We start from the raw sequence: 20466 nt of genomic DNA on the forward strand, positions 1-20466 counted from the left end.
CTCAGTAGGCATTTTCAGCAGTAAGATGTGATGTTTCATGAAGTGTTCACTAAAACCCAGGCAGGCAGAAGCATCGCCCTTATGTCAAAAAGACATGAATAGAATGGATGCCAAGCTTTCCATTTTGACAGCCAGTGAAGGAGAAGTAATTATAAAACCTTACATCTTTATTGGGCATAGTGGCTCATGCTTGTAATCCCAGCTACTCAAGAGCTACTCAGGAGGCTTGCAGTCCCAGGCAGCCTGGGCAAAAGTGGGAGACCCTACCTGAAAAACAAACTAAGAGCACAAGGACTGTGGTATGGCTGAAATGCAAGGCCCTGAGTTCAAATCCCAGTACCACAAAAAAATGAAAGAAAGAAAATAAAATGCTCATCTCTAGTCACAAGGTTCAGATGGATGGCCATTTGGTGGGATGTGATTGGTGACTTTTTGTGTTAAAATTTCTGTCTCTACTCACCTCAGGTGCAAATGGGGTGATTTCCACTTACCCTTAAATAATTCTTAATTCATTTGTTCATTCAACATTTCCTGTGCACCTTCAATGTGCAGTGTTCTTTGAACTAGATGCACATCCATGAGCAAAGTAACTCTTCCCACCCTTGAGAAGATTGCTTTCTAGTGAGAGCACACAGACACATGCATGCAAAAAAAATTATCTAATTTGTGAAAAAATAAACAGGAAGAAAATTAAAGCAGAGTAAAGGCACTCCTTTCTATGGGGCAATCAGAGAAGGCCTCTCTCAGAAGGTGACACCTAAAGAGAGATTTGGAGAATGCATGAGAAGTCACTAGACACACATCAGGGGGTTGAAATTCTATAACAAGGCTCATCTCACCTGTGAGAAGCCAAAGAGAACCAACTTCCCACCCAATAGTTGTCATCTGTACTCTCTCTTCCAGTAAATACATTGAAAATCACATTGAGTAGATCCATTAATAATTTTGTAAGTCAATGGGTTCTGAACCATGGGCTCCACATTAGGAAGTTCTGCCTTTTCTCTTTCCTGGGACATTGGGTTTTGTTTGTTTGTGTTTGTTTGGTGTGTAGGGGGAAGTTTGGCGGTACTGGGGCTTGAACTCAGGGCCTCACGCTTGCTAGGCAGGCACTCTACAGCTTGAGCCACTCCACCAGCTTTCCTGAGACATTGGGAGGGGAACCCAAAGTTTGCCTTCATTCCTATGGATTTTACAATTCTTGGGAAACCTGAAATAAATCCTCTTTAAACTCAGTGAGTCTTAATACCTACAAATGAGATAAGCCACTTCTACTCTGGAGACTTCTACCAATTTATAACTATGATTCCAAATCTTTCCATTGAGGTGGAAGCCTTATAAACTTGTTAAAAATGAGGCTGTGCTGTCCAAAACATTTGCATAGAAATTGGATTTTGCCATTGGGAGGGAAGAAGAAAATACCTGTGTTAGTGTGCTGCACGTCCAGCTCACGTGCCTGCAGCCCAAGCATGTGGATTTTACGACTGACCCGCTGCTGAGTGACAGCAGCTTGGTAGGACACCCATTGTACAGCAAGGCACGATCAGGTCTCAAGTCCTTATGCCTACTCTTACCCTGCCTCAAGTACAAGAGAAAAAGTAGCCCAAAGTTGTTGGAAAGGTGACATTGTCTGGGAGGGCTTGCTTGGAAAGAATGCAAGCAAAAACTTTGGAAGAATTCTTTGGTCTAGTTAAGAAAAAGAGGACTTTGTGAGTGCCAGGATACAATGGCAGGTGTAGCAGAGGCTCTTGGCCATAAAAGCTATGTCCTCACATTGGGTGAAATCCTTGGTTCAACTAAGTATTTGACTAGGTGGAAAAAATTGAGGCCCAGAGCCAAGGTGAGCTCGGATGCTGAGCTTCTGACTTCTTTCCTCTCCATTTTGTTTCAGCTAAATACTCTTCACTGTTGAGTTTAAGAAACAGAAGCAGAGTCTTTGTTTTTTTCTTTGCAGTACTGGGGTTTGAACTCAGGGCTTCATGATTACTAGCTTGAGACATGCCTCCAGCCCTTTTTGCTTTGCTTATGTTGGAGCTAGGGTCTTGCTTTTTTGCCCAGGCAGGTTTAAATTGTCACCCTCTTATTTTTTTTTTCATTTTTCTTTTATTATTCATATGTGCATACAAGGCTTGGTTCATTTCTCCCCCCTGCCCCCACCCCCTCCCTTACCACCCACTCCGCCCCCTCCCTCTCCCCCCCTCAATACCCAGCAGAAACTATTTTGCCCTTATTTCTAATTTTGTTGTAGAGAGAGTATAAGCAATAATAGGAAGGAACAAGGGTTTTTGCTAGTTGAGATAAGGATAGCTATACAGGGCATTGACTCACATTGATTTCCTGTGCGTGGGTGTTACCTTCTAGGTTAATTCTTTTTGATCTAACCTTTTCTCTAGTACCTGTTCCCCTTTTCCTATTGGCCTCAGTTGCTTTAAGGTATCTGCTTTAGTTTCTCTGCGTTAAGGGCAACAAATGCTAGCTAGTTTTTTAGGTGTCTTACCTATCCTCACCCCTCCCTTGTGTGCTCTCGCTTTTATCATGTGCTCATATTCCAATCCCCTTGTTGTGTTTGCCCTTGATCTAATGTCCACATATGAGGGAGAACATACGATTTTTGGTTTTTTGAGCCAGGCTAACCTCACTCAGAATGATGTTCTCCAATTCCATCCATTTACCAGCAAATGATAACATTTCGTTCTTCTTCATGGCTGCATAAAATTCCATTGTGTATAGATACCACATTTTCTTAATCCATTCGTCAGTGCTGGGGCATCTTGGCTGTTTCCATAACTTGGCTATTGTGAATAGTGCCACAATAAACATGGATGTGCAGGTGCCTCTGGAGTAACAGTCTTTTGGGTATATCCCCAAGAGTGGTATTACTGGATCAAATGGTAGATCGATGTCCAGCTTTTTAAGTAGCCTCCAAATTTTTTTCCAGAGTGGTTGTACTAGTCTACATTCCCACCAACAGTGTAAGAGGGTTCCTTTTTCCCCGCATCCTCGCCAACACCTGTTGTTGGTGGTGTTGCTGATGATGGCTATTCTAACAGGGGTGAGGTGGAATCTTAGCATGGTTTTAATTTGCATTTCCTTTATTGCTAGAGATGGTGAGCATTTTTTCATGTGTTTTCTGGCCATTTGAATTTCTTCTTTTGAGAAAGTTCTGTTTAGTTCATGTGCCCATTTCTTTATTGGTTCATTAGTTTTGGGAGAATTTAGTTTTTTAAGTTCCCTGTATATTCTGGTTATCAGTCCTTTGTCTGATGTATAATTGGCAAATATTTTCTCCCACTCTGTGGGTGTTCTCTTCAGTTTAGAGACCATTTCTTTTGATGAACAGAAGCTTTTTAGTTTTATGAGGTCCCATTTATCTATGCTATCTCTTAGTTGCTGTGCTGCTGGGGTTTCATTGAGAAAGTTCTTACCTATACCTACTAACTCCAGAGTATTTCCTACTCTTTCTTGTATCAACTTAAGAGTTTGGGGTCTGATATTAAGATCCTTGATCCATTTTGAGTTAATCTTGGTATAGGGTGATATACATGGATCTAGTTTCAGTTTTTTGCAGACTGCTAACCACTTTTCCCAGCAGTTTTTGTTGAAGAGTCTGCTATTTCTTCATCGTATATTTTTAGCTCCTTTGTCAAAGATAAGTTGCTTATAGTTGTGTGGCTTCATATCTGGATCCTCTATTCTGTTCCACTGGTCTTCATGTCTGTTTTTGTGCCAGTACCATGGTGTTTTTATTGTTATTGCTTTGTAATATAGTTTGAAGTCAGGTATTGTGATACCTCCTGCATTGTTCTTTTGACTGAGTATTGCCTTGGCTAGCCATCCTCTTATATATGCTTTCTGCCACAGCTGGGATGACAGGTATATGCCACCATGCCCAGCTTTTTTCTGTTGAAATGGGGGTGTCTCAAACTTTTTTTTTGCCTGGACTGGCTTCTGCTCTCAGCCTCCTGTGTAGCTTAGGATTTCAGACATGTGCTACTGTGCCCAGCTATTGGTTAAGATGGGGTCTTGCTAACTTTTTGTACAGCCTGGCCTCAAACTGTGAGCCTCCAATCTCAGCCTCCTAATAGCTAGGATTAGAGGAATGAGCCACTGGCACCTAGCTAGAAAATGATTCTTTTAAAAAGCCTCCAGTCCTCCATGCAATTTGAAACACGCTTCTCAGTCATAGCTCCATCAAAATGATTATTCTGATTTTATTGTATGTATGTATGGAAATATAATAATGAAATCCACATTTTGTACAGTTAATGTATGCTAGAACAAAAGATTCAGCTAAAATCTGTATTTTCTGTTTTTTATCACATCTATGTTATGTACATAAAATGAAAACTGTTAGGTATTAAAATTTAACCAAACTCAAATACATTGTATTTTTAATACTAGATTTAACAATTATTGCTTATGTGCAACTTTTATTGCTGTGGCTTCCTATGCCTGAAATTCCATTTATATGCAGTTACTTTGGTCAGAACATTTTTATTTTTAAGGAGCACTTATCTATTTAGCTAGGTACTAAAAAGCATTTATAGGGTGTGTGGGTGTCTATGAAAAAGAGAGCTCTTATATATAGATACACATATGCAAACCCTCCCAACTAGGCAGGCACACAAATACTACAGTAACGAGAATTTTCAGCAAGTTTCTGAGATTCATTGGAACACAATTAGAAAACATTTGGTTGTTATTTGTAGTTCTCCAAGAATTGCCCTCTACTTCAAAACTCCTGGTGTGACTTCAGTTCCTGTAGAAAAAAAATGGCTTTTAAACTTGGCAAGGGGCTTCCTAAATAGAACCAAAATGACTGTCTTTGATAATGTTCACAGAGTCTGTGAAATACATCAAGAGAGCCAGCGTAGGTCCTCTTTTACTTTTGAAATATTCTATCCAGAAGTGAGTTTGTTCTTGTAAACCACAGTTTGATTTCACATTCTGGGGCTGATTTTCCATGATCACTGATTAGAAGGCAGGAGGATAGAAGCAGGGAAGAGTGGTAAATAGAAGTCAAGTTGAAGAAGCAGTGAAAATTCACACATAGTACTCTCCCTTTGAGCTCACCGAATAAAGAGCGGCATTCCTACTCCAAGGTCGCCAGCCATGTCTGTATTGCTCTGGCTTAGTGAGACCTCCAGTTGGAGCCCTCTGATCAGTGCTTCCTTCTACCTTAAAATAATTCTCCTAACTTTAGCTCCACTTTATTTTCTTCCTCAATCACATCACACTTACAGAGCAGCAAGCACTGTTTTTTATTATTAACTCACTTAATCCTCATAACAGCCCCATGGTTAGTACCAACAGTGTCCCCTTTCACAGATGAGGAAGCAATGACTGTAGAGGGGTAAGTACTTAAGCCTAATCCCAGGCTCCACGTGCCTTGCTCCCTCCCTGGTGCTTGTTTTACCACGTAGGTCAAAATCACTCCCAGATTTTCCAATTGGGGGAGCCGAGCTTTGGAGCTATGAGTTGTCTTATCTACAGATGACCCCAGTGTCCTGGCCCCAGGGCTGTGCAGTTGCTACAGCCACATTTGTCTTCCTGTCGTAGCAAGGTTTGGTGAATGGAAACCCTCAGGAAGTTACTCCTAGAAAGAAACTAGTTAAATAAAAGATTAATGCCCTGAATTCATTTCCTCCATTGCTGCATCCAGTCTGATGCAATTTCAATTCCATAAGCAATCAACCTGATCTCCAGTGGAGAGAGAGACACCCACAGGGTCGTGAAGAGCATTAATTAAACTGTTTTACAGCTGACTCATACTTAAAAAATACTATGAACAGAAGCTATTATGTTCTACCAGAAGGTTAAGTACAGTCCTCTGAAGCTTAATTCTCCACGCGTTTACCAGAGCCTGGGGGACTAGCTTCCCAGGGGTGAAGGAGCATGGTGAGGTGGGGGGAAGTCTGTGTGTGTGACAACCTAGCACGTAGAGAATCAAGTTGGGCTTGTCACTTCCTCCGTCGCTCTGTCTATTCCAGGCATCTGAGCAGGAGTGGGCTGCTGTCTACACTCGCCCTTTTCACTTCAAAGGGTGTCTGACTAGTGTCTGATTGCATGTGGGCTTGGGGATTGACATGGTTAAAACCTCCACACAAGTACATCCAAGGCTGCCTTTCTCTCTCCCTCCTCTACATAGACCTCTGTCTATAGCATCGTCATTATTCTGGCTGCAGTTGGAACTCCCACAGGTATCCCACAGGTAGACGTGCTCTGATTGGACTGAATTTAAATCATTTCAGACAAAGAGTCGCCAGTTTGTTGTCAAAGAGGAAGACAATTCAATTATTTTACTTTTTGGTTTGGCACAATAGCTTTTCAGAGTTGCAAAATGATTTTCACTTATCTTTAGGTCATCTCTCAAAACATCATTTGCAGGTTGGAGGGGAGAAGCTCTGACCTGGGCCAGATCCTGGCCTGGGCTCTTCTACTTGGTGGCAGTAAAGACTGCTCTCTGTTTACTCATCTGTGACACCTTGTACGATTTTGTGAGTAAATATATAAAAGTGCTGTTCTCTCATAATTTATGAGCAGTCCTCACCTTCTGATTTTTTGTGAATAACTCCCACTTTTTTACATCTGCTTTTTTATCCACTATTAAGGACAGCTATCTTTATCCGCTCATTTGATATCACTACTAACAAAAAGCAATGAAGGCAGAGATACGCCCACACTCACAGACGTGGTTTATCGGAATTTGACTCAGAACAATGTGTTTCATGGCCAGAATCCCAAAACACGCCTGTCCCTCCTCCATTAGACGCATTCTTCTCGTAGGACCAAATGGAGAGGGGAGTTGCAGGGCCCTGCTAACGAGTGTGGGCTCTGGACAGGCTGCTCGCTGGTTCTCTTCCCAGTCTCCTATTTACAGGTTTACGTGTGGCCTTGAGAACCAATCTCTGTAAGTCTCCATTTCTTTGCCTACAAAATAGGAAACAGTGATCATTTCTTTCTCATTGAGTTGTTTGATGTAAGTAAAGTGCTTCAAAGATTCATGGTGCCTAATGTGTACATGCCTGGGCGGGACTCCCAGTCTTTCCTCCTCCGAGCCGTGTAACCCTGGGCCTCAACACCTTCATCTGCAGATTGAAAAATGGTTACCTCATGAGGATTTAGTGAGATGCTGCTTGGAAGGACAGTCTGAATGGGGAATACAGCGCAGGAGGAGCCCAACCAGAGCAAAGGCTTCGTTGTTCTAAGTCCTGACATGGGAACTTGGTAGGGCAGCAATGGGGAAAAGTCTAGAGAGCCTTGAAGTGTTGGCAACATGGAGCTCCCAGGGATAGCTTCTGCCATCAAGGATGACAAGATGAAAACAGTGTTCTGAAAGGCTCATTGGCAGTAGTGAGTGGCACGCAAAATCAGGGTTGGGGAGATGTTGATGATTGTAGTTACAAGTAATGGCCATGATTAGAGTCGATGAAAGGAACATTTAAATAAAACTATGGGATGTCGTCATTTATTCCACAACACCTCATTGAGTGCCCACTGAGTTCTAGGCACCTGCTGAATTCCTTATTGTACAGTTAACATGTAATATTTATCACAGTAAAGAAACCATGGCTATATAAATCAGTACACAGTGGATTGCATTTTAATTGTTTACATGTGTGCCCGCTTTCATCATCCCAAGATAATTAACTCATTAAAAGCAAGGACCCTGTTGTCCTTCTAATGACTCACCTAGCACATTAAGTCCTAGATAAAACATTCTGAAAACTGAACTAAAGATTCTGTATCTTGAAGCTAATTCCAGGCCTCTCTTTTTAAATGATTGGCTTTAAGCATTTATTGGAAAACATTAAAAATATTGTAGAAAGGTATAAAGAAGATTTTTTAAAAATCACCTGAAGTCCCATAACCAAGAGATTACCTCTGTGAGCAGTTTGGTGAGCAGTCTTCAGGATATTTTTCCAAGTGCTGTAGACATCTGTACAGTTTTACAGACATGTACAATTTTACATATATTCTCCCCATGGAATTTTGATCAATATTTTTTTTTGGTGGTACTGGGGTTTGAACTCAGGGCCTTGCGCTTGCTAGGCAGATGCTCTACTACTTGAGCCACTCCACCAGTCCTCACCATGGCATTTTGTTCAAGTGTCTTCTTTTCAAAAATCATGTATTCTTCTGAGCATCATAAAAAAGATCAGAAGCCTTGAATTTGCTTGGGCCCTTTGGCAATAGGGGGCCGTGGGGCCAGGGTAGAGCTGAGCTCTGTATCTAACTGTGGCAATTTTTCCTATGTAGCCCTGATAGGTCTTGGTACATGGTACACATGAGCTACTTACTGACAATTTTGGGCAATTTTTGGTGCTTGTGAATAGCACCATGCACATAGTAAACACACAAATGTTCGTTTTGTGAGTGAATTTATTCCATTCCCAGAGAGCTTTGGAGAAAATAAGTTTGGGCCCCCAGATTGCAGGGGTGGGCTCCGACTGCACTTGAGTAAGGATGCCTTTGGTGTTTGGTACAGTTGTATGGGTACGGTCTGGGTGTGTGAGGTGAAAGGTGGCTTGGTATGTTTAAATTCACTTTCATTTTCTCATATCAGTCATCGATTGGTTCAGATAAATTTAGTGACAACAGAATCACATGGTTTTTAGAAAAAGCAAGATGTCAGAGAGTGTGTCTCCCCACTTTGATGTGACTGAAGAGAGCTATGGCAGCCTCTCTGGGCACTGAGGGTCCAGCCTTTGGCTTGGAGGGGCGGAGGTCTCATCTGATATGGAAATCTCAATGTTTCTTCACTAGCTACAGGGTGGATGTTGAGAGAGTGAATTTTCATCACAGCCAGAGGTTCATTGCACAGACAAGGTATGCTGCAAAGACAGACATTAACGTTCACATTTTAACAATTAATGAATCCAAGATCCCAGAGTAATATATCTGTTCATTTAACCTTAACCTAAGTGACCTAAGTTGCAAGAAATGAAGAGAAGCTGGATAGGTGGTGCAGGCCTGTAATCTCAGCACTCATGAGACGGAGGCAGGAGGATCATGAGTTCAAGGCCAACCTGGCAAGAGACCTGACTCCAAAAAAACAAAAATAATTTAAAAAGAGAGAGAAGTTCTTGCTTTATAGAGAATGGGTATTCCAACTAAGGGCTTAGTTTAAAAGTGCTTTCAGCCAGCAAAAGTTAATGGCGTTTTGTTATTTGCTGTTTTTGTTTCAGTTGGTGTGTAATAAGTGACTTTTATATGAGCTCCACACCTTCTAACTTACATTAAGACATTGTTCAACCATTAACAATTTGAATGGTTGAAACAGCAGTCACTTCCTGGTTTAGTTTTGATTTTTAAATAATAGTTAAAGACTTAACTGTTCAAAAGGACCTCTGTGTATTTCTGTAATTGTAAATTCCATTCCTACAGATTTTCCTTTCCTACAGAAAGATATTTGAGAAATTGTCATTAGTGGTTGCCTCTGGGCAAGGAGGAAGGGAAATGCATAGCTGCGGGGAGGGAGGGACAGAAAATCACTTTTACTGTATGAAAAAACAATATTTTCACCATGCATTTTTACCTATTTAAAACCAAAGTATATTAAAAACTACACAATGTCAACTCTATGAGATAAAATGAAAGACCTATACCAGACCGAAGTCTGCCTTTCTGTGACCTTCGGCCATGTGTATTAAGTAGCTGGTCACATGAGGAAAGTACTGAAGCTGACATTCTACCCCTTCTTTCGTCCTGTCTTTGGAACAAAGTGAGTGAGCCGCTGCTCACTAATGAGTTCTGAACCCTCGATGCTGACGTAGAAGTCAAGTGTGACTTCCTCTTTGGCAGGAGCCCAAGTATGCTGGGTGACCATGGCCAGTTAAAGATTGATCATAAAACTCTTCACCTGGTTAAAGTTTACAACTAAATGAGGGAAATCAGCTCAAGAGCAAACTTTCTGGGTTTCATGTTTTTTATTGAGGTAAAAGTCGCAGAGCACAAAACTCTTTTAAAGTGACCTCATCCGTGGCTTTTGGCTCATTCAGAATGTTGTACAGTCACCACCTCTGTCTCATCCCAAAACATTCTCACCATGCTCAAAGAAAACTTTGTACTCATTAAGCAGTGACATTCTTCTCCTGGCCCCTGGCAACTCTTGCTTTCTTGTCTGTATGGGTTTACCTATTCTGAATATTCTATATAAACTCAGTCACATCAAGTTTTGTGTCTGACTTCTGTTTTTCAGGTTTGTCCAGGTCATAGCATTTATCAGTGCGTCTTTTTTATGACTGAATAATATTCCATTGTATAGCTAGATTGCATTTTGTTTACCATTCATCTGTTAGTGGGTATTTTGGTCATTTCCATCTTTGCCTACTATGAATGCAATGAACATGCATTTATACAAGTTTTTGTCTGAATATTTGTCTTTTGAGTCTTGCTGCAATTTTAAGAGAGGTTTGCTAAGAACTCTCCCAAATCTCAAAAGCAGTATTCAGGATTTTCAAACCTTTCCCAGAAATTGCTGTCCACTAGTGTTCACAGTATGGCAGGCCATGCATGGCCTGGGCACCTTTGAAGGCCTCAGGTACTTGCAGGTAGTAGAGTTCACTCAGGTGGCCCATCTTCCTCCCTCTTGTTTGTTTCCTCTCCCAATTTTGGTCCTTCCCTTGTCTACCCCTTTTCTTCTTCTGTTACTAACTTGAGTAGATGACTGTGCCCAGCTCACTAGTAGAAATTTGCCTGAAAAATCTTCAAACTCTCCAGAAGAAAAAGGGAGTCAAGAATGCTGAGGACACAGGCTTTGAGCTTCAACTGAAGTTCTGTCTTTAGGCAGAAAAATGTCAAATAATTGTCCTTTTGCCCTGTGGCTTAGAGATCAAATAAGTTTGCAAGGCATATCTGGATAGATATTTTAAGCAAAGAGGAGAACCACTCCAGGCCACAAAGGAGACCTGATAAAACCTGTGCCCAGTGAGTGATCACTTGCCCTGTCCTGAAGGAGACCCCATGGCCCTGTCCACTGAAGCCATGGCCATAACTTGGCTCTCACACAGGTTGGAAATCAGTATCCTCCCAGTTGCCATGTGACTAGAATCCTTCCTGAGAGCATCCCATGATAGGTGGCTTTGTTTTTATAGTTCCCCACCTTCCTGTGCCTGTACAAATAGCATTTTCAGGCAAGACAGTTCCTACTTTCTTCTGATACATCATCAGAAGCAGTGCAATGTCCAAAGGTCTGATTTGGATTAATCCCTTGACAGATTCATAATTGAATAGACTATTGAAAGGTGGTAGATACTGGAAAGTGGGGTGTGATTGGTACATCTTGTCCCTGGCCTCTTCCTCCCTCTGTCTTTCTTCTTCCTGGCTGCCATGAGGTGTGCTGTCTCCCCCACCATGATAATCCTGTCTCACGTTAGGCCCAAAACAATGGATCCAGCTAACTTGGACTGAAACCATGCACCAAAATAATCCTCCTCCCTGAAGTTGTTTGTCTCAGGTATTTTGTCACAGTGATAGGACATTGACTGACATAGTACTAAGCAAACCACATGTGACATATGGACAAGGGACCAGAAAATAATGATCCTCTGGCCAGTTCCCTGCCAGCTAGCTACTCCTTTTAATTCTAGTTCTGATAAGGTATATATGAAATTTATATATGCACGCAGTTCTCTTTGACAGGACCTTAAACCTAAAACTTGGGGCAGGTTACAAAATAGTATTAATGTTTATGGCTATGGTTTTTTATTTCCCATCAAAAAAATCTCAATTATATTCCCATACAGTTGTGCTACTATTTTTATTTATTGTTCAGAGAAATGAAAGAGTAACCGTTCAAAAGTGTCATTCATCTTGCCTCAATAGATACTCTCTCTAAGCAGATGTTAAAATTCTCAGCTCCTAACGGTACTCAACCATCCTTTCCAAGGTACATATTCTGTTTGATAAACTTGAATGCATGTATACCCTCAGAGATCCAGCACTTACCATGTGTCAGGAACTCACATCATTCACCCTGTTTCTAGCAGACCATGAGAAATGCAGCCTTCTGGGACCCATCAGAACAAGTTATTGAGTCCAGTCCTAAATGCTGTGGCAGGTTTGTGGGCCATTTAAAGCCATCCTATTAGTAATTAGCAGAAAATCCCAGACTCTCAATCCTAATCCTTATAGGTCTGGGTTGGTGTTAACTCCACAATAGATTTTCTTCTGGGTTTTTTTTTTTTTGATGGGTTGGGTTTTGCCTAGCAGTGCTAGCCATGGAATTCCTGGTTCATAAATTCTTTGTGAGTTAATTGATAAGGAAGGATTCCTGGTCATCATATAGGAAAGACCATACCAACACTAGTTAAAGAAGAGAGGTTGACTTTGAGAATCCATGACATTCTCACAGCATCCTGTGGTATTAGAATTGGGAGAATAAAGGCACAATTGGTCTATACTTATGAAGACTGGACCAAGATAACTACAAGTCTATAGGCACATAAGATAGGGAAGAAAGACAGGATATACTCCCAAATACTATGGTTTAGAGGACTTAGGGGGTGGCTGCAGCCAGGACTGCCTTCACGTGTCCCCATCGAGGCTGACAACCTGTTGCTATTGTGACCATGAAGACTTTGTTGTGCAGCAGTATTGTTTCCAAAGACAACAAGAGCCTCCACTTAAAATAGTGTGTCATGCTCTGGCTTGTTGTGTTTCCATTGTGGCCATCAAGATAGCAAAATGAGCAACTTACCTCAGCAGGGACTTGGGTGATTCTGGAAAGTCTAGTTCAAGGTCATGTGCTCAAGCACCACATAAACCTTTCACAATCATTTCGGGTCATTTTTAGCATTTGAGATGTAAGTTACTTCTAACATTGCAATCCTTTTTTCCATAGTGAGAACACATTGCACCTACATGAAAGATTTACCTCCCCCACACCCCATCATCTCCCCAGTATTTGTCATCAGATCTCACACTGCTTTTCTGGCAAATGGCAGCATAGTATTCAGAAGTCAAGAAATACTTTAAAAATAATTCTTGAAAAGTGCTTAACTTAACAAATTTTTAGCCTCACATTCCATTTTGCACTCATTTGCTATGCAATGCTAAAAAAGATAATGTGGACTCATTTCAATAACCTTGTTGAAATTTTTAGAAAATGGACAGGGACCAGTCAATATTTGTCAACTCATATTTGTCAACTCATAAGTGTCTAATTTGGGACCTGGCAATATTCAACAGCCCAGAAAAGATGAAGATCAACATTCAACAATACCCACTTGCTACACTGACATCCCTCTGATTACTAGTGATGGGGCCTTTTTGATAAAGGAAAGATTTTCAGATACCCCAATCTTGTGTATCTTAAATATGTTAGATCTATAGACCAACTCTTATAAAAAGCAACATAAAAGAAGTCCAGATATTTTAATCCATGTGTTGCAAACTTAAGGACCCATGAAAGCCAGGCTGGAAACCTGGATACATGTCTTCATTAAAGGCATGGAACAGATGACAGCCAATACCAGACTCTCATAACAGATAGAACCTTAGAGAGTAGGAGCTATCTGTCCTCTGTGAAGTAGGCAGTCGCTGTGTGCATCCTAACAGGAGTTATTCCCATGAAGGAATCCATGTGGCAGGAACTGATGTGACGTGTCAAAGGCTTGTGTAAAAGGCAGCTTATTAAACCAACAGCATCCGACCCATGTCAGGTCACTCTTCTCCTGTGTTTCTTCTGTCTCTCTTTAGGGCAGCGCAGGTATTCTCTCACAAATTCCATCACTACTTTATCTCATGACATTGGGAAAACCATGTTCTCTAGGAATAATTGAATGACAAAATGTCTTTAAACTCAAACTCTGGAACTTGATTTTTTTCCTTGATGCTGCTTGGCTTGGGTGATGGCCAGGGATAAAGGGCCTCTAGTTAACAATCTATTAAAAACATATTTAACAAGTTCTCCAAGCCTGATTCCACTTTCTGTTTGTAGTACCTAAATCTAGTCATGAACTTCTGTGATAATCTTAGGACAAGTACTATTTCTTTTTTATTCTTATTGTAAAAAAGAATTCCAGGGAAAGCTTGACTTTTCTGGTCCATACCTGAGTGACAGTTTCAGTACTGAAAACTGATTTTTTAAAAAAATGTACAGTAAAGGAAAGGAGTACTCTAACCTGTCTCGAAGTCCATGCAGACATTTTATAACATCTCAGTTGCTGCAAACATTGATTAGATAAGTAGTTTCCCTCAAAACTTTTCTGTGGTTGGTTGGTTTGGTGCTAGACATCAAACCCAGGGCCTTATACATGTTAAGCACACACTCTGCTACTGAGCTATACCCCCAGGCCTTAGAATTTTTTTGGTTTACTTTATTTTCATAATTATTTTCTATTTATATAATCTTTACACTTGAATAAATAGTTCACACTAGTTCTATAGTGGCTGTTTTGCTCATTTACAGTAAAACAGAGGTGATAGCTGGGGAAGCAAACCTTGTTTGGCGGTTTAAACTCAGGCGTCCTAAAAGCTGTTAGGCCTGGCTTCCTATGCATTTGAACAGAGAAGTGGACTCTGAAGTGAATCAGGCTCTGGTCAGCTGTGGGTGTTGGGCAAACACTGGTCCACTCTGGGCCTTAGTTTCCTGTGTGTAAAATAAAGCTTTGTGTCAAATAGTCTACAAGGTCCCTCTGGCTCTCAAATGTTCTGTAGCCCATAAAATGCCGTGTTCTCCCAGGTTAGTGGACACCTTAGGGTAACCGGAGGTAATTGACATGAATGACCTGTCAAAGTTGCATGAAACAAGATGTTAATACTGGTTATGAAACTAATGAGAAACCTTCTCCAGAGGCTGATGGTGGTTTTTTTAATTATTATTTTAGGAAGAGGATGAAATGTAAGTTGTATTACATTACTGCAAGTGTTAGGACAACAGAGGGATTGGGTGTGTACAGTGGGTTTACACACACCTCTCTCTTATCCTCACAGCAGCCTGGAAAGGCAGCTATTGCTAATCTACCCATTTTATAGATGAAGAGTCTGAAGCCTCTGGTTGCCTCATGTGCCCAGGGTCCCTCAGTTGAGTTTCAGAGCAGAATTTGACTTCAGGTCTCTTTGACTCCAAAGTCCTTAAGTGCTATGTGTTGCCCAATTAGTTTATAGAATGGACCAAAAATGGGGGAACTAAACAGTAGAGAGACTTGTCTTTCTCTGTTGCTGCTTTTATTATCTTCTCTCAGACCCCTGTTTCCTACTCTTAATAATATCTTTACAGATCCTTAGCTTTCTGGTCACTTTCAACTCTTCAAAGTCCGGTCCAGCTGAAAATCCTTTTCTTACACATCCCAAAGCTGGGCCCTTTCCCCAGCTCAGGCTCAACCCAACTGGAGGCCTGTGAAGAGGAGAAGGGGCTCAGTCTATTCCTTTATTCCTTTTTTCTGTCCTTCGGGGCTCCAAAGGCAAGAGGAAGGTTATTATGGACAGAAGGACAAGGCATTCTTGTGCTTCTCTTTCTGCTAACCCTGAGTGAAGACTTGAGAAGGGAGTTGCATTTTGAGTCCCTTGACAGAAGTGTGCAACTTTTGGCTAACCTCTTGCAGGTCACCTCTCCTCTCAGTCTCCTAATAGCCTCTTACTAATGCAGTCTCCACCTGCAACAGGGATCTTTCTCAGAAGACGCTCAAGTGTGGGTCCCATTAATAGGACACTTATGCATTCCTGGAAGCCATACAGCAGAAATTCACACCAATCCACTTCTGTCCCCTTCACCTGCTGAAGGGCAGCTCTAACTTGCTTCCTGCCTTCCAAATTCAGACTCAGACTTTTCCTTCATGAATGCTTCCAAACTTCAGGACATTCAAGTCAATTTGTCCCAAGAATCCAAAAGCATCCCTGGGATCCCACAGCTGCACCAGAACCAAACTTCCCCACTGAGTAGACATTCAGGAAGGGAGTGGGAGGCTGGCCCACTTCTTACAGAATCTTCCGATCCTCTCACAGCAGAGGGGTGGGAACCCCCAACCCTGAATGTGGATAGCTCCCTACTGTGTCTTGTCTACCCCTTCCAAATTTCTGATTCAAAGGGAGGCAGAAGTAGATTGTACTATCTTTGATAAGTCCTGCAAGGATGTTCCTAGCACCCATCTGTGGAAGATGGAATACTTACCACTATGGTCTTCAGCTCTGATGCGTTAGCCAAAAATTCTGAGATACCAGGAAGAGTCCCTTTTTTGTGTTCTGCAAGCTTTTGATCCTAGATGGTAGCTTCTCTGAATCACACTTACCACCTTCATGAAAGTCAGGGCATGTCCAAAGCAACAGGCCCAGAAGGCTGGAATGAGTGGGAATGTAGCTCCCACATGGTTCTTTTTCCCATGGCTCTGTGTCCTCAGCCTCCTCTTACACAGAGGCATCTTTGCAGAGTCAGATACAGCTTAGCCCTTACCCTTCCTGGATGGGAAATTCCAAGAAGGCAGAAATCATTCTCAAGGAGAATATAGCTTATCCAGGTTGACAGGACCAACCATAGGTGCTGCCCAAGTGATGACATCTCTTAGATTGGGAACACCGGTTTCCTTCCTGAGAGTCATGTCTCTTTTTTTCAACTTAAATCCTTCTGAAGCCCAGGTGTCCATGACTCTCTGCCAAAAAGAGTCAGACATATTAGAGGAGACAGGCAAGATCCCTATTGCTAAGGATATTAATTGCCTTAGAACAAAACGATATAAATATGGAACCAGGTGTGCACTTGGATGTGAGTAGCCAAATCCCCGCCTTGCTCTGGTTCTTAGTGCCAACAGTACAGAGCTTGGGACAGAGTGTATAAGGCTGGGTTTATTTTTTTCACATTTGGTCATCATTTTTCCTTGGTAGAACATCGGTGAGTCTCTAGTGGGTTTTATTTCCTTGATGCTGCTTCATATTCACCTATTTCTGACTTTGACAGTAATTCCAGTGCCAATCACCAGCTTTCTATAGTTATCGGCAGCTGCTTCAGTGATGTGGAAACAATTTTCTCAACAGCTGAAAAACATGAAGATAGGGAGTAGGACATTTCGTTCTTTATGAGAGAGCTTAGCTGGAGTGTGCGTGGAAGAAGTGAAGAGTCCAGCCGGAATCTTTGTTCTCTGCATCTTGTCTACTTCCCCAGCATGACGTCATGGTTCAAGATCATGGCTTTGCCCTGACAAGAATAGGTAGCCTCTATGGAATACACCACAACCCCTGGGGCAAGCTGATGTGGGATGGTGTTCTTTTATTTAGGAATCTTTGTCTTCAGACTTGGCACCGAGGATGCTTAACGCTAGCTTCTACTTCCAGCCCAGCTTTGCTAGCTGGTTGGCTTTAAGGATTCATCCTTTAATGAATGCTTCTCTGTGTTTCTCCATGAGACAGTGGACAGGGAAGGGTCCATCTAAGTGCTATAGTTGCCACCTGTGAGGTCAGAGGGCTTCCAGACTACAAGGTATCTTGACCAGAATGATTGCAAAAACCAAATGGTACCATATTTGCAGAGCCCTGCCTAATTCATAGAAATCTGTCAGTACAGATGGTCTTAGTGGTCACTGTTGTTCTTAAATAGTCTAAGCTGCTTTCATGGCTCTGGGCAGTCTGGGCGCCAATGTGTATGTAAAGAAAGCAAGACACCTGGTTTATCCTAGCTCCGCCCCTAATCAAGGAAGCCTTGTAAGTGATGCACGAAGCACCTTACAATGCAGGACCTCTTTTCTTCCTCGTAGCAACCTAGCAGGTGGTTATTATTGTTAGCTTGTCACAGATGAAAAAATGAGGGTTCAGAGACTCACTTGCCCACTCTTCCTGACCCATGCCCATACTTTCCCCAACCATCCATCTCCCTAGACCTCACTTCTCACATAGGGGGAGACCTCAAACAGCTCGGACAGCCTCCCTGGGGCCAAAAACCATCTCTAAAGTCTATTTGTGCTTTTAAAAATTCAGTTTTCTGGCACCTTTCTTAATATTTAAATATTTGCTGCCACCTAGTGGAAATTATCAGAAAAAAATCAGTTCAACTTGGATTAAAAATTCATTTCATCCTGAAAAGCAAAACTATGGAGACAGTAAAAAGTTCCATGATTGCCAGGGGCTAGGAGGAAGGAGGGGATGAATAGGCAAGGCATGGAGGATGTTTAGGGTGGTAAAACAATGCCATAGGATGCTACAATACTGGATGTGTTTCATTATAAACCTGGCCCAACATAGAATGCTCAATTTGTCCAAACCAATGCTGAACCTAATGTAGACTGCAGATTCTGGGGGATTATGAAGTATCAGTGTACATTTATCAGTTCTGGCAAATGTGCCACTAGGGTGGGGGCTATTGACATGGAGAGAGAATTATAACTGGAGAAGTGTCCTTGGTAAAGGAGCAGTCACAGATGTGGTCAGAAGAGGGGGTTGTTCAGCCACTTGTGTATAGAAGGGGGGTGTCTAGTCACTTTATGAACCAAGGGGCCTTGTCTCATTTTGAACATAGCCACTGAGTGGCCTTGCCTGGACACTTATTCCATGAGTATTGTGTATAGAGTTGGGGACATCGTAACCATCCTGTAGTCAGCTCTTGCTTTTGTTTTCTTGGGACATAGATTTTGAATGTTGACGTTTGCTTTCCAAGCAACTTGCACCCATTTCTGTTCTTCTGAGTTTTTAGAAAAATCTCAACTTCCCTAACACAATGAAGTACTTAAGAATCAGAACAGTAATGTACTAACAACACATGTTTACAGGGCCACTTCTAATGTGGTAACCGCTGTGGTACATCCATTATTTCATTGAATCCTCAGCAGAGGTTCAAGACAGGTGCCAGTAATGTCTCCACTTCCCTACCAAGAAACAAAGGCTTAGAAAGGACATGTGACTTGCCTGGGTCACAGAGTTAACCAACAAGGAGCAGAGCTAGATGCAGACCTGGCTGTCTGATTTCACTGCCCACACCCTTTACCACAGAGAAATCCTTTTCCCTCTCTCTGCCTTTCAGAAGTCTGTCAAGGAAAATTTAAAGCTAAGGAACTGAGAGCTGTTTGACTGATGCTCACACATCTTTGAAAGCTGGTTTAGGTTGATAAGGAAGTAGAGCCCCATTTACAACGGTGATGGGTGGCATTCCATCAACCATGTACACGGAGTTGAGCAAGGCATCCAGGGACATGCTTAGCTAGTCACTGTGCCCTCAATTAATGAAGGCCTGTGAGTGCTTTTGTAAACTCACAGCCATGACGCTCTAATTAAGCAGTCTCCGGGCTGGCTGGACCTCAAAGGGTACTTAATCCCCAGGAAGCTGACAGGTGAAGGACACCCATCCGCTCAGCTCTTCGGATGTTCAGGCAGCTGCCTGCAGGGAGTAAGGGTCCTGAGATTTGCTGGGAAGATTTGGCTCAGGGGAAGAAAGTGGATTGGGTGGTGCTGAAGGACGTGGTAACTGGGTGAGTGGGGTGGCAGTGGGATGGAGAGGCCACCCTGCTTGGATTTAGCAAAGGGCATGTGTGCTAACATCTGGCTGCTGTCTCTTCCAGACTGTGCTGGCTGCGGAAGAGACATCAAGAATGGGCAGGCACTGCTGGCGCTGGACAAGCAGTGGCACTTAGGTTGCTTCAAATGCAAGTCCTGCGGGAAGGTCCTCACTGGAGAGTACATTAGCAAGTAAGATGCCCAGTGCGCAGATCCTAAGGCGGGAATGGGCTAGTGTGCCCTGTGGAAGCCCTGCCCTCACAAGCTGAAGTCATTATAAACCTCTTTTATTTGGGTGGGTTTGGTGTAGACTGGGGTTTGAACTCAGGGCTTCACGCTTGCTAAGCAGGCACTCTACAGCTTGAGCCACACCTCATACCCATTAGGAACTTCTTGCTATAAAACTTTTTAAAAGAATTTTATTATTCTATGTTTGCTCCTATAAACTTAATGAAATATTAATCATCACCCAACTTAATAATTAACAAAGCTGGCATGGAACACCCTACCTTGTAACCAGTTAAGCAGTTGGTAATTTCCCTATTGCTATTTGTTTTCTATGTGAAGCCAGTAATCTTTCTGCTCCAGGTCTTTGAGTATATTTGTAGACCTCCCCTCCCCCCCAAAAAAAACCACACACACATACACAGGGCCGAGGCACTGAGCCCAGCAGGACCAGGGAAAGTGGTCTGCAAGGGAGTGGGGTCATGTTTGAGTCAGAGAGCTCTGTGGGCGGTAACTAGAGTTCCACAAGTAAGTGGAGTTTTCATTTGTTTGTTTGTTTTTTTTAAATGCACCCTGACAGTGAGGGAAAAAAATCCCATTCTATTTTTTTATGCTTTAACAAAACAATTTCCAACAACCACATGAAATCACCTACCCAAGAAAAATTAATGAACTTAATTTTAAAAGTATAGCAAGACAACCCAAAAAGTAGTTTGGGTCCAACAGCCTGGAAGTCTAGTTTCATAGTAGGTCTGCTGTCCTGCTGAAACACCTGTGTTAGGACAGTGTGATGGATAGCCGAAGTCAGAAAGAGAAATGCCTGCTTTT

General features: G+C 42.2%; 1 protein-coding gene across 10 annotated transcripts in view; it reads left to right on the plus strand.

The window, feature by feature from the left end:
* Positions 1-20466, plus strand: part of Ablim1 (actin binding LIM protein 1) — a 291006-nt gene that overhangs the window by 177704 nt on the left and 92836 nt on the right. For all 10 annotated transcript variants that reach the window (XM_074078243.1, XM_074078244.1, XM_074078246.1 and 7 more), the window contains one exon: positions 19479-19605. In XM_074078243.1, coding sequence (XP_073934344.1) covers positions 19479-19605 — 127 coding nt within the window. The remainder of the gene's footprint in view (positions 1-19478; positions 19606-20466) is intronic.

The sequence above is a fragment of the Castor canadensis genome, chromosome 7 (genome assembly GCF_047511655.1).
Source record: "Castor canadensis chromosome 7, mCasCan1.hap1v2, whole genome shotgun sequence".
NCBI lineage: Eukaryota > Metazoa > Chordata > Mammalia > Rodentia > Castoridae > Castor > Castor canadensis.